The sequence below is a fragment of the Delphinapterus leucas genome, chromosome 16, assembly GCF_059928025.1.
Source record: "Delphinapterus leucas isolate spDelLeu-1000000601 "Yukka" chromosome 16, BTC_Dleu_Yukka2, whole genome shotgun sequence".
In the NCBI taxonomy this organism is placed as follows: Eukaryota; Metazoa; Chordata; class Mammalia; order Artiodactyla; family Monodontidae; genus Delphinapterus; species Delphinapterus leucas.
The window spans coordinates 25,011,335-25,023,701 of record NC_143144.1 but is presented as its reverse complement, the minus strand read 5'-3'; the positions used below and the strand labels follow the sequence as shown (position 1 = coordinate 25,023,701).

The following is a 12,367-nucleotide window of genomic DNA, read 5'->3' as shown; positions in this document are numbered from 1 at the left end:
CTGATCCTATTCACAGCTTCCTCATGAACTTTTCTAATAGAACAAGGAAAGCTCTCCAACCATGTCTGGCGTTGAGAAGCCAAGAGTCTCTGTCAGCTCTCTCATCGCCCAGTGGTGACATGTGCTCTTCTCCACGCTGTTGGGAGGTAACGCTGCCCCACGTGCTGGTGCAGGTCAGCACCCCGGGACTTGGAAGTGGCAGGATTTGCCAGGTAGAGCTGTGTGCCATCATGGAGCACCTGGAAAGAAAAACACGTCTCACCACTGTGGTTGATTTCAAAAGAAAGTGATTCTATTTTTTAAAGAAAGTGTTATTAGTGTAATTGGTGACCCTCCTAATAACTTTTTGAGTTCACAATTTACTTGGTCCAGAGTTTGCTTTTTTTTTTTTAACTAGTGAATGGCATTTAGATACTTCATAAAATTATGCACAGGTACATGTTGGAGGCCAGAGCTCAGTCAAATGAACAGCAGGCTGGTGAGAGAGACTCCCCTCTCACTAACTGCCTTGTAGTAGGTGGCACCACCTTGTGCACAGAGCACTAGGAAAGGGCAGAACCCCGGCCGTGCAGTTAAGGCCAGTTCCCACAGTCTCGGGCTACTGTCATTCCTCATCCCAGCATGCATAGCAGATTGTTCACTGCGGAGGAGTTAATTGTAGAGTGGGTTATTGTTATTATTTTTACTCATAAAGTTACAAATTTTAGCCAGTCTTTACTTTTATGTAGTTGTGAAATTTCATTTCCCTCTGTAGCACCTTTTTCATTTTCAGTCGTAAAAGTGACTTTTGCCTCATGAAAGACTTGAGAACACATCCCTTGTTGTCACACACTGCAGGTGTGTCTCAGCCATTTTTGCAGATTCTAGGGGAAATTTTTCTGAATAGGAGAGTCACACAGGATGAAGTTAACAGCTTAAGGGCTCTTAATTCTGTGAGTTGAGAACTTAAAAGTCTGGTATTGTAGCATTTGTTTGAATCTAGGAAAGATTCATTCATTGGGCTTTAAAATTTCCACTTGCAGAATTTGGTTTCTTTATTGGACTCTTCATGAGCTCTATTTTTTTTAATTGGTTATCAACTTATTTTTGATGTTAAACTTATTTTGATGTAGCTTTTCCAGATTTTTGGGGGTGGGGTGGGGGGTGTTAGGAAATTGCCTTTCTCCAGTCCAGAAATAATCTGGGGAAACTCTAAGCCAAGAACTTTGTGTCGAGCTGTTCTTTTGGGCCAGTATCACTTGTCGGTAAGCACCTGGTATAAAAGCCTCAGCATCCCCAGTAGTGTGATGAGGATTATTTTTATAGCATTCCATTTTCCTAATGCCACGTGTGAAATTGGATTATCATGATCTTAACCAATATTTTACCCTTGTAATAAAGGATGAAGGGATAGGAGATGGTCTTCATGTGGGAGGATATCTTCATTCATTTTTCCTTTAATGAAAGATAAGAGGTATTTTCCTCAAAACTGAAAATTGTAATTCCGAGGTGTATTTGCAGAGGCCCGAACTAAATTCAGTGGATTGTTGCTTCTAATGTGAGGGCGGGGAAGGTGTGGATAATGTATTCCTGGGGTGAGAGTATCGTTCTTTAGTTGGATTTCCCAGGTGAGTACTGAAGAATGTTTCCCATTCTTCAGTACTCACCTGTTGGGAAAGCATGCTTTTTCACTGCTAGGTACCAAATGCAGAGGCCCAGTGAAGTATAAAGCTGGGAAGAGCATGCCTTTCATTTATTAGCAAGCATAGCTGGTTTGGAAAGGGGTTAAAGCCTTAAGTGAACAAATCTAGCTAACAGTGAATGAACTAGGTAGTTAACTTGCATACTTCTAATTTTCTTTGGCTAAAGGTAACCCATACTTCTCTCTCCAGAGATACGAGAGGTATGATTGCTTCAGTGTTAGTTTTCTGGTTTTTGGTTTGTTTTTTTTTTATATTTGTCCCTAATCATTTTTTAGCAAGCTAGAAAACTGGATTCTACACAGGGCAGCTCTTTGTGAAGGTGGTTTATTTTGGCCACTGGAGAAAGAGTCGGGATTGAAAAATCAAGTGGCAGCAGTCTATTTCTTGCCCCACAGAAATAATATAGAGGAAAGAAGCCGCTGTGAGGAACTTGGCTCCTGACAGTTAGGGTCAGAGCTTTGTACTGGAACTCCCATGAATTGAGACTTTTCATTCTGTTTTATCAGAGTGCATATATGTCCTATTTCAGGAAAAGTAAAACAGTCATTTACAAAAGAAAGTCAATCTGTATCCTAAGCGTTTTAATAAAAAGTTAAAACAAATTTGGTATCTTGCTCCTTTTTTTTGGCATTGGTTTGTTCTGAGTATGAACATAGCATGACATTTGTTGTGGGGGGTGGGGCAAAAGTTCTTCCATACTTACGGGAAGAAATATTTACAACGGGTGTGAGAGACAGACTTTGCTACGGGGGGGCGTGGGGTATGGGTGGAAAGGCCAGGCCAATTTACACATTCCACTGGAAGTAATAAATTTAGTACCGTTTGAGAGCCTTGGAACATGCAGTGGTCCCAGGACTGGTGGTCATTTATGCAACAGGAAGGACATGGCAGACTTTTGAACAAAATCTGTTAACATGCTAGCAAGGACTGGGTCCAGTTTAGCTGTGTTTCATCATTTGATACAAAATTGGAGAGAATCCGGTTGAATGCTACATTTGACAAAATAGAAGTAATGAAACCTGTGCTTGTGCATTTACTAGGCTTGTAGGAAGCTTTGCTTTTAAAAAACCCAAATGAGGTTCTAAAACTAAAGTACTGGAATAAAACAGAATGGGAAGCAAAATGCACCAGGTTCTTTTTGACTGAGTATTAAATTACTGGAGGCATCGAGATTGAAACTAATACAGTGGAATGATGCCATGGGTTTTACGCTTATATGGGTTTGTGTCATTTGAGTCAGAGCAGTACATGAAAATTAAAGGCTGAGTCAATGAGCCCAGCACTAGGGGGTCTCACCTTGGCTGTTGACTGTGACTTGGGACTCCACTGTGATGTGCCGTAAACAGAAAAACATGCAAACAGTTCATGCTGGAGGCTTGGGCGTCATTAAGGGAGAATCACTGGACTCCAGAGAGAGAGAAGCAATTGCTAGGAAGTTGGATAGTTAATAGGTTTTACTGCGATCAAGCCATCTTCTATGTCAGAACCAAAAGAAGACAGTACCAGCTATAGGAAGACTGCTGATTTCAGTCCTGCCTCATGCTATAATGGATCATCATTCTCCTTTCTCAAACAGGTTTGTGTCGCTGGGAGCATTGAGCATTACCCTGTGTTGTGCTTGGGATACACCAAGCAGTGTTAGTTTATTCAAAATTTTGAGGCAGAAAGGCTATGTAATTTAAGTAGTAATTGAATATTTTCATTAATGCTGACATAAATACGTATTAAAATAATCTTATTAAAATTACTTTAGTTGACATTGTGATAGACCTTTATAAAATGTCTAGCTTGTGGTGACTGCTTCAGGGATATCCTGCAGCCCCCCAAAACATATTTGTTCATGTTCCTCTGTCCTCAGGGTGACTTCATTGGAAAAGTAAGGATGTTTTATGTCAGGGTAGAGCAGGGATGGCAAACTACAGCTCGTGGTCCAGATCTGGCCTGCTGCCTGTTTCTGTATGGCCTGTGAGAAAAATTAAAAAAGAATGAAATTTTGTGACATGGCACAATTATATAAAATTCAAATTTCAGGGCCCATAAGTAAAATTTTATTGGAACACAGCCACCCCATTTCTTTAGCTTTTGCATGCTACAACAGCAGAGCTGAGTATTTAGGACAAAGAAGGTATGGCCCACAAAACCTCAGCTATTTATTTACACTCTGGCCTTTTACAGAAAAAGTGACCCCTGATCTAGATAAATCCTGGCTGATGGTTATAAATCATTATATGAAATGTGCATAATGCAAACTATAGGGTTGTGTAATTTAAAACTTTGACTTCAGCTACTGTTTATCATAGTTTTAAAAGGCAATTTTTGGAGCAAATCCAGTTTCCATGAGATATGTAGGGTGTGGCTTTGGCATCAGAAGACCAGAGGTGTAATCTTACGAGCTCCATTATCCCCCCTAGTGGATTACTGTACGGTTTACTTACAAAATACTGAACAGCTTTTTAAAAATTATTAATTAATTAATTATTGGCTGTGTTGGGTCTTTGTTGCTGCACGCGGGCTTTCTTTAGTTGCTGCAAGCAGGGGCTACCCTTCGTTGCGGTGCGCGGGCTTCTCATTGCGGTGGCTTCTCTTGTTGCGGAGCACGGGCTCTAGGCGAGCGGGCTCAGTAGTTGTGGCACGTGGGCTAAGTAGTTGTGGCCCGCAGGCTCCAGAGCGCAGGCTCAGTAGTTATGGCACACAGGCTTAGTTGCTCCGCGGCATGTGGGATCTTCCCAGACCAGGGCTCGAACCCGTGTCCCCTGCATTGGCAGGCAGATTCTTAACCTCTGCGACACCAGGGAAATCCCCTGAACGCCTTCTTTGTCCATCTTATCCCAGGGATCAGAGGTCGGATGTCTCCTACACCTGGGCAGATACTGACAGGTCCTGTCAAGGCCTGGGCAAGTCTAGCCACCTCAGGGCGCATTTCTGTTCCCTTTCCTGAAGCTCAGCGAACAGAGACGAGACTAGGCTCCGAGGGACCAGCACGCCCCTATCTCCCAGTAAAGCCACATTCCTGTCACTCTCCCGGGTCTCTTCCTCCGGTCCCGCTTCGCCCTCAACGTCGCACAGGTGACCTGAACCATCTAGGGCGCGGAAAGGCGGGGTCAGCCTCGGCAGCCAATCAGGGCTCGGCCCCTAGCCCAGCCAATCGGGCCGGGCCAGTTGGGGCTTAGCCAATCCGGCCGGAAGAGGAAGACCTGGGATAGTGCCTGCGCTTCTCGCTGCCAGCTTTGGGTGGCGCTACGTGGGGTCAGCTGGTGCCGGCCACGGTCCTTGCTCGCTTGCTTGTTCCCCGGGAGGCCACTGGTGTGCCGTCCCCGAGGCCATGGGGCGGCAGTGGGGGCCAGCCATGAGGGCGGCCGAGCAGGCGGGCTGCGTGGTGAGCGCCACCCGGGCTGGGCAGCCCGAGGCGGGCTCGTGGAGCTGCAGCGGGGTGATCCTGAGCCGCCGCCTGGGCCTGGTGCTGTGCCACGGGGGCATCTTCACCCCTTTCCTGAGGGCCGGCAGCGGGGCGCTGACCGCGGCCGGCGCCGCCTTCCTGCCCGGCGACAGTTGCGGCGACGACCTGCGCCTGCACGTGCAGTGGGGCCCAACGGCCGCGAGTCCGGCAGGCCGAGCGGAGCGGGGCCGCCCGGGGCTGTGCACGCCCCAGTGCGCGGGCCTGGAGCCCGGCCCGCCCGCCCGGTTCCGCGGGCGGCCGCTGCAGCCCCCCCGCTCCGCCGAGCTGCTGCTGCTGTTGAGCTGCCCGGCCTTCCGGGGCCACTTCGCGCGCCTCTTCGGCGGCGAGGCGGCCAAGCAGTGGAGCTTCGCGAGCGCCGCACCGGACGACGAGGTGTCGGAGGAGGAGGAGGAAGACCAGCTGAGAGCGCTGGGCTGGTTCGCTCTGCTACGCGTGCGGCCGGACCCGGAGAAGGAGGCGGAGGCGGAGGAGCGCGGGCCGGTATTGGCCGTGGCGCCTCTCGGGGCTGTGCCCAAGGGTGAGCCGCTGGTGGCCTGCGGCTCCCCGTTCGGGGCCTTCTGCCCCGACATCTTTCTCAACACGCTCAGCTGCGGCGTCCTCAGCAACTCGGCCGGCCCTCTGCTGCTCACCGACGCGCGCTGCCTGCCAGGCACCGAGGGTGGCGGCGTGTTCGAGGCGCGACCTGCGGGGGCGCTGGTGGCGCTGGTGGCGGCGCCCCTCTGCTGGAAGGCCCGCGAGTGGGTGGGCCTCACGCTGCTCTGCGCCGCCGCCCCTCTCCTCCGCGCCGCCCGAGCGGCCCTCTGCCGCCTGCACCCCGGCGCCGCCGCTCTGGCCGCCTTCCTACCGCATGAGATGGGCTCCCCGTGGGGCCTGCCCCTCCGAGACCCCGGACCCCCCTGGGCAGCTGCGGCCGTGCTGGTGGAGTGCGGTTCCGTTTGGGGCTCCGGAGTGGCCGTGGCACCGCGCCTCGTGGTGACCTGCCGGCATGTGGCCCCTCGGGAGGCGGCCAAGGTCCTAGTGCGCTCCACCACCCCCAAGTAAGGCCCACAAGGTTGCCCCCACTCCGCTCCCTCACCAGCTGTCATATCTGGATCTCAGGTCATAATCCTGAGGATTATGGAGGCCTTCTGGTCTCAGGCTCAATGCTTGGTGGTGCAGTGTGGTTAGAGACCTGGGACCCTCCCCTCATCCTTGGCACCCAGAACCCCAGAGTAGGGGGTTCTGGACCTCCTGGCAAGGGGTGAATGGGGCTTGGGCAAGATGACAAGCAACTGTGGGGTGGTCCAGCATCCCTGGCTAGGCATCTTTGAGCTCCCCCTCCCAGTCTGAATTCCTTCTGGGCAACTTCTCTGTCTCATCCTTGCACCCACACACCAGAGGCCCTTGAACAGAGTCTTCCTAACCCTGCCCTCTTTCCCCTGAATGCCGTAGTGAAGCCCCAGGGGCCCAGGATGCTACCCTCCTGGGTTAGGAGAGGAGCCTGTTACTCTTACTTGATTTATCTCTTAGATCTTAACCAGAACTTCTCTTCTGGATCAAAATGAACAGATACGCGGTTCCACCTAATTAGAATGTGGGAGTGGGGGCCAGGCAAATATATTTTGAACAATCATTGAGTGCTCTTGGCAGCCAGGTTGGGACTTCAGACAGTCATTTGTTCCCTCTCTGCAGGGTGAGCACTCTTACCCTCCTTTACTTTGACTTGCTGTGACAGTGGAGACAGCAGCCTTGGCTTCCTGGCTTGGTTTTCTAATACATGTTCTGTTTCTTCTGTAGTCCCAGGTGCTTGACTTAGGCCAAAGCAAACACTTGGTGTTTGCGCCTTGGTGTTAATGCTCCTTGGTGTTAATGCCTGTTGTTCTGTCCCTGGCTCAGCCTCTCAGCCCAGACCTTTCCAAATGCCTCTGTTGAACTCCTGAGGTTAACCCAGCCCGGCTTTGCCATAGAGTCCCCTCTGGCAGCCACCTGGACAGCCATGACTTTATAGGGAAGACGGATGATGAGAATTTTCCTCTGTGTGTGGTCCCCAGTTCCTCACCCCTCCACCTACCCCCACATACTCTTGGTTCTAGGGAACGCAACAGGTCTGCTGGAAGCTACCCCTGCAGAGTGTGTAGTAGGAAGCCCCTGTGTAATCTTGGGCAATTTGCTGAATCTGTCTAAGCTGCTTTCCCATGACATGTAAAGTCTTGGAACAGCCTGCCACGTAGTAAGAGTTATAGAAGTGCTGGCATTTATGTAAACAGGGACCCAGAGGGATGAAATCGTATCATGTCTGCCCCCCCACCTGACAGGATTGTTGGTATCAAATGAGGCAGTAAAGGAAAATGCTGAGAATGTTTGCCCTGGCTCCTGCCACTAGTTATGTGACCTTGAGAAATTACTCAACCTCTCTGGGCCTCAAATGCACCATCCAAAATGGAGATAATACCAGTGCCTAGTTCATAGGGCAGCTGTGAGGACTAAATGGAATGATGTCCATAGAACATTAACACCAGGCCTGGCCCACAGTGCCCCCTAGGTGTCAGGTGTTTGTGATGATGGTGAGGCACCGGAAGCTTTACACAGCAGTACCCTGCAGTTGGTAGAGCATGTTTGGAAGTTCCACTGTGGATGTGCCCAGAGTTGCATGCTGGTATGTTTCAGGGCTGACACCAAATCTTTTGAGTCCCAAGTTCATGACTTTTACTGTTACTCTCATTATTTTGCTTCCTCCCCGTGCTGAGCGTTCGGAAAGCTAGCCTGTCATTTTGTTTTCCTTGTTCCCAGGAGCACCGTAATCTGGGGACATGTGGTATTTGCCACCCAGGAGACATCTCCCTATGATATAGCAGTGGTGAGCCTGGAGGAGGATCTAGATGGTGTCCCTGTACCTGTGCCCGCTGAGCATTTCCATGAAGGTAAAGGACAGAGGGGTTCTCTGGTCTGGGGTGTTGGGTGCTCTAACCCTGCAGATCAGGGGCCAGTCCCACAGGTCAGCTCCCTTCCCCACCCCTACTGGAGTAATGAGTCAGGCTGGCACCTTGTTACATCCTGGTTACAGTGCTTTGGCCGGAGTTGCTCTTGGAGGCCTCCCTGCTCACGCCCAGCATGCCTAACGTCCTGGGGGGCATGTGGAATTCCCAGCGAAGGGTAAGGCATGCCTTTTTCCTGAGGCCCCACAGCAGTGTAGTGTGTTGAGCCTTGGGGTATCCTTATAACACTGCAGGCTGGTCTGGGAGATGTGTACTTTTGAGGCTCCAATGGCATGATTTGAGTAAAAGGCTTTGTGATGCTGCCACAGAAGTACCAGAGGTCTTGCTTTGTGGATGTCGTATGCTATAACGTAATAACAAGGATTACAAGCTCTCTGCTTTGGCATCTTCTGCCATTTATTAGCCCCGTGTCCTTAGACAACTTAGTGAACTCTGCCTCAGTTTCCACATCTGTAAAATGGGGATAATGCTCCCTACTCTTGGGCCTTGTGAGGAATGGGTGAGATATTGTCTGTAAAGCACTTGGTGAAGGAAAGTGGTGCCCACTTTGTAGTCATCATCACCATTTTAGTTTTACCAAGAGACTTCTTAGTCTCAGGAGGTGAGTGTTAATTTCACAAACATTTATTGAGCCCCTGGCTAGGTGCTGGGAATCCTAAAAAGTGACTACCCAGTCCAGCAGGGGAATGAGGGCTGGAGAACAGCCTGATGCTGAAGAGAAGTGGTTGAGCAGATACAGTGCTGGGAGCTCAGTGGAGGTCCCGGCCTGTTCCTGTGGGGGGCCTGGGGAAAGTTCTCATGGAGGCAAGAGTATCTGAGCAGAAACTCAAAGGGCAGAGAGGGTTTGGAAATTTGGAGTGGCCAGGGAGGGGGCTGGGGAATGTGTGAGTCCTGCCAGACAGAGGAGGCTCCCCAGCTTAACCCTTCTTCCCTCCCTGGCAGGCGAGGCTGTCAGTGTGGTGGGCTTCGGTGTCTTTGGCCAGGCCTGCGGGCCCTCGGTGACCTCAGGCATCCTGTCAGCTGTGGTGCAGGTGGATGACACACCAGTGATGCTTCAGACCACGTGTGCTGTGCATGGTGGCTCCAGTGGGGGACCTCTCTTCTCCACCTGCTCCGGGGACCTCCTGGGTAACCAGCTCCTTGGTCCTCTCCCAGACTTCCCCTTGCCAGAGCCTCAGTCCCATCCTGCGAGTGCTTGGTTTCCAGCCCTGGGAGCCACCCTCTGTCTGGAAAGATGGTGGGCCTTATGCGCAGAGGTAGTTAGCCAAGGTTTTCAGGCTCTTGTGCTTCTGAGGGTGGAGAGGGACAGAAGCTGAGCTTGGAGGGAAGAGATCTGAGTTCTGGTCGCTTCTCTGCCACTGAGCCACTGCACAACCTTGGGTAAGTCACTTAATGTCATTTGATCTGTGAGACTCAGGAGTTGGATTAGTCCAAGGGTCACAAACTCGAAAGCCTGCAGAGGCTGGGCTGTTAAAGTGAATGAGTGAGTGAGTGAAGACAGCAGTGAGTGGAGGGCAAGGGGGAACTGGGGTGAGCACCACTCAGCTCTAGTACACTGTTGCCTCGTTACAAAGATATGTGGGCCTAACGCTGGCTGACTTTCCAATTTTTCACAAGAAGCTGTGAACCTTTCTTTTTTTTCAGAATTCCTAACCACACCCCCGTGAGAAACGAATTTACCAGCTAGAGAACAGTGTTTGAGCACGTACAGTTCTTTTTATCTTTAGCCTTAAAGTGTCCAGTCAAAACGCTCTTTTCCGAAGTTTCTTAGATTAGCTCCTTCCCCTTCCCCTTCAGTATAGTTATGTGATTCATTTGAAATAGAGTTAGGTACATTTGTCCTAGTCTGCATTTCATTTTTCTCCCATATACTGGTTGACCTTTTAAAAGATATATACCGATAAGTGGACACAGAAATAAATATAGATGTGTGTATGCATGACTTAGTGTGTGTGTGTGTAGATATATGTGACTCCTAGCTCAGTCTGCTGAGAGGGGCTAGAAGCAGTGACATCCATTTGTAATGAACACAGCGAGAGTTCAGATCTTGGTTTCTAAGAGTCATTCTCTAGGGCTGCCTTGTGGTGCTGGAAAGGAGGGAGGGGTAGCAATAACAGCAGCAGCAAAATGATGGGCACGTCAGGTGTTGAAAGAACCAGGAGCTGACGTGAAGGAGCTCCCGCTGGAACAGCTTGAGCAGCAAAACAAATGGTAGCAGTTTTGGTTTTCAGAAGAATTCCCATTAATGAATGTAGAAGAAATGAGGGAAATAGAAAATCACTATTAGGACACCCCGGTAGGAACTGCTGCCGACAGGATCCATTGATGGATGCCAAAATCAGTAGGCAAAAGTTTAAGTAGAAACAAGATAACTGCATAATCCTAAAATATTTTGTACTTACCAAGAGGGTCATAGTAAGTCTACAGCGGAGAAACCTGGCAGATACCACCCAAGTAATGAAGGTTAACATCGCAAGCAGTGCTTATAGTCAGCACACATTTCCTGATAGCATGCACTGAAAGGGACACATTGCTTCTATGGTTTTCTTCTCAGTGATGTTTAACCTCAATCTTATCATGAGAAAACATCAGGTAAACCCAAATTGAGGGACATTCTACAGAATAACTGACCTGTACTCTTCAAAGTGTCAAGGCCATGAAAGATAAGGAGAGACCGTGGAAGTGACCCAGATGGGAGGAGACCTAGGAGACATGACGACTAAATGCCATGTGGGATCCTGGATCAGAAAAAGAGCATTAGTGCAAATACTGGTACATCCAAGTGAGTTCTGTACTTTAGTTAATAGCATTTCACCAAGGTTAATTTCTTGGTTTTGATGAATGCTGTATGGTGACATAAGGAAAAGCTGGGTGAAGGGTATACAGGAATTCTGTACTATTTTGGCAAGACTTCTGTTAAGTCTAAAATTGTCTTCAAAAAATTCATACACATGCACTGAGCAGGCCAAACAAAAGTTCTGTGTGGGTCTGATTCATTTATTCAGTCACTCAGCTAGTATTTGTTGAGGTCGTCCTTTGCCAGGCACTGTTCCAGGTACTGGGGAGACTGCATGGACAGAGCACAGCAGTTCTGCCCTCATGGAGCTGAAAGATAACAGAAGTTGGAGAGAGGGATAACAAAACAAGTGAAACATGGGGTATTAGATACTGATAGTGTTGGGGAGAAAGTAAAGCCAGGAAGGAGGACTGAGGCATGAGGAGCCCGTGTCCATGAGTGAAGCCTGGTGCCTGTCACTACGAGGGGGCTTCAGGCAGGTCTAGGGCCTCCAGGCTGGAGGTGAGCCTCCCTCCCCTGTCCCCTGGCTCACACCCTCTTTTCCTCTCTGGCTCCTGAACAGGCATCATTGCCAGCAACACCCGGGACAATAACACGGGGGCCACCTACCCCCACCTGAACTTCAGCATTCCCATCACGGTGCTCCAGCCGGCCCTGCAGCGGTACAGCCAGGCAGGCGACCTGGGCGGCCTCCGCCAGCTGGACCGCGCCCCTGAGCCAGTGAGGGTGGTGTGGCGGCTGCAGCGACCCCTGGCAGAGGCCCCGCGGAGCAAGCTCTGAAGCTGTGGCACCCCTCTAGAGAGAAGAGCAACCATCTGATGCCATGGGGAGCGCTGAGGCTGGTGGCCTGAGGACCCTGACATGGCACACCCCAGCCAGGCTGCATCACCATCACCACCCACCTTGCTCAGCTCTGGAGTCTGGACCAAACTTCTCTTTAGCCCCCACGGATCTCTTACCTGGCAGCCCGTTTTGGGGTGCTTTCTCGAGCCGCCACCTCTCTCTTCCCCCGACACTAGGCTCAGCTCTGTTCTTTCCCCTTCTGGGGAGCGCAGTACAACCATACAACAGACAGACCTGGCCCTGACAGACAGATGTTACTGGAAGGCAGGCCCAGCCACGGTTCCCTGTCTCCTGAGGGTCACTGGGCGCCTGCAGCGGCGGCTTCCCTGGGGCCTGGGCTCCTCTCTGCTCTCGGTCAGAATGGGGCTGACAGCACTGGGGCTTCCTCAGAAAACCTCAGCAGAGAGGCCCTGCTCTGAAGACCAGAGGCGGAAGGGAAAGAGCATCTTCCTGTTCTGCTGGACCAGCGGTGGCGTCCCCGAAAGCCAGGACTCCCGGCTCTTCATGTGTCGGGTGCCCTGACCTACAGGGGCGCGCTGACACAGTGCCTTAATTTTCCGGCCCGTAAAGTGGCTCTCGGGTCGGGGGTGGGGATGTGTGGGGGGGAGGGGTA

General features: G+C 50.7%; 1 protein-coding gene across 4 annotated transcripts; it reads left to right on the top strand.

Annotated features, from left to right (window-relative positions):
• Positions 1 to 4,882: 4,882 nt before the first annotated feature.
• On the top strand, positions 4,883 to 12,367 carry TYSND1 (trypsin like peroxisomal matrix peptidase 1). 4 transcript variants are annotated; one of them, XR_002647024.3, is made up of 5 exons: positions 4,883 to 6,176; positions 7,909 to 8,039; positions 9,057 to 9,242; positions 10,761 to 10,896; positions 11,474 to 11,588. XR_002647024.3 is itself a non-coding variant. In XM_022590779.3 (4 exons), the coding sequence occupies exons 1-4, from the start codon at positions 5,005 to 5,007 to the stop codon at positions 9,114 to 9,116; spliced, it is 1,452 nt and encodes a 483-aa protein (XP_022446487.2). In that variant the 5' UTR covers positions 4,883 to 5,004; the 3' UTR covers positions 9,117 to 9,227. The 4 variants fall into 4 exon arrangements, 3 of the variants coding, with proteins under 3 accessions (XP_022446487.2, XP_022446485.1, XP_022446486.1); XM_022590779.3 differs by lacking the exons at positions 10,761 to 10,896; positions 11,474 to 11,588 and adding an exon at positions 8,183 to 8,271 and having other exon boundaries at positions 9,057 to 9,227; XM_022590777.3 differs by lacking the exon at positions 10,761 to 10,896 and having other exon boundaries at positions 4,884 to 6,176; positions 11,474 to 12,367.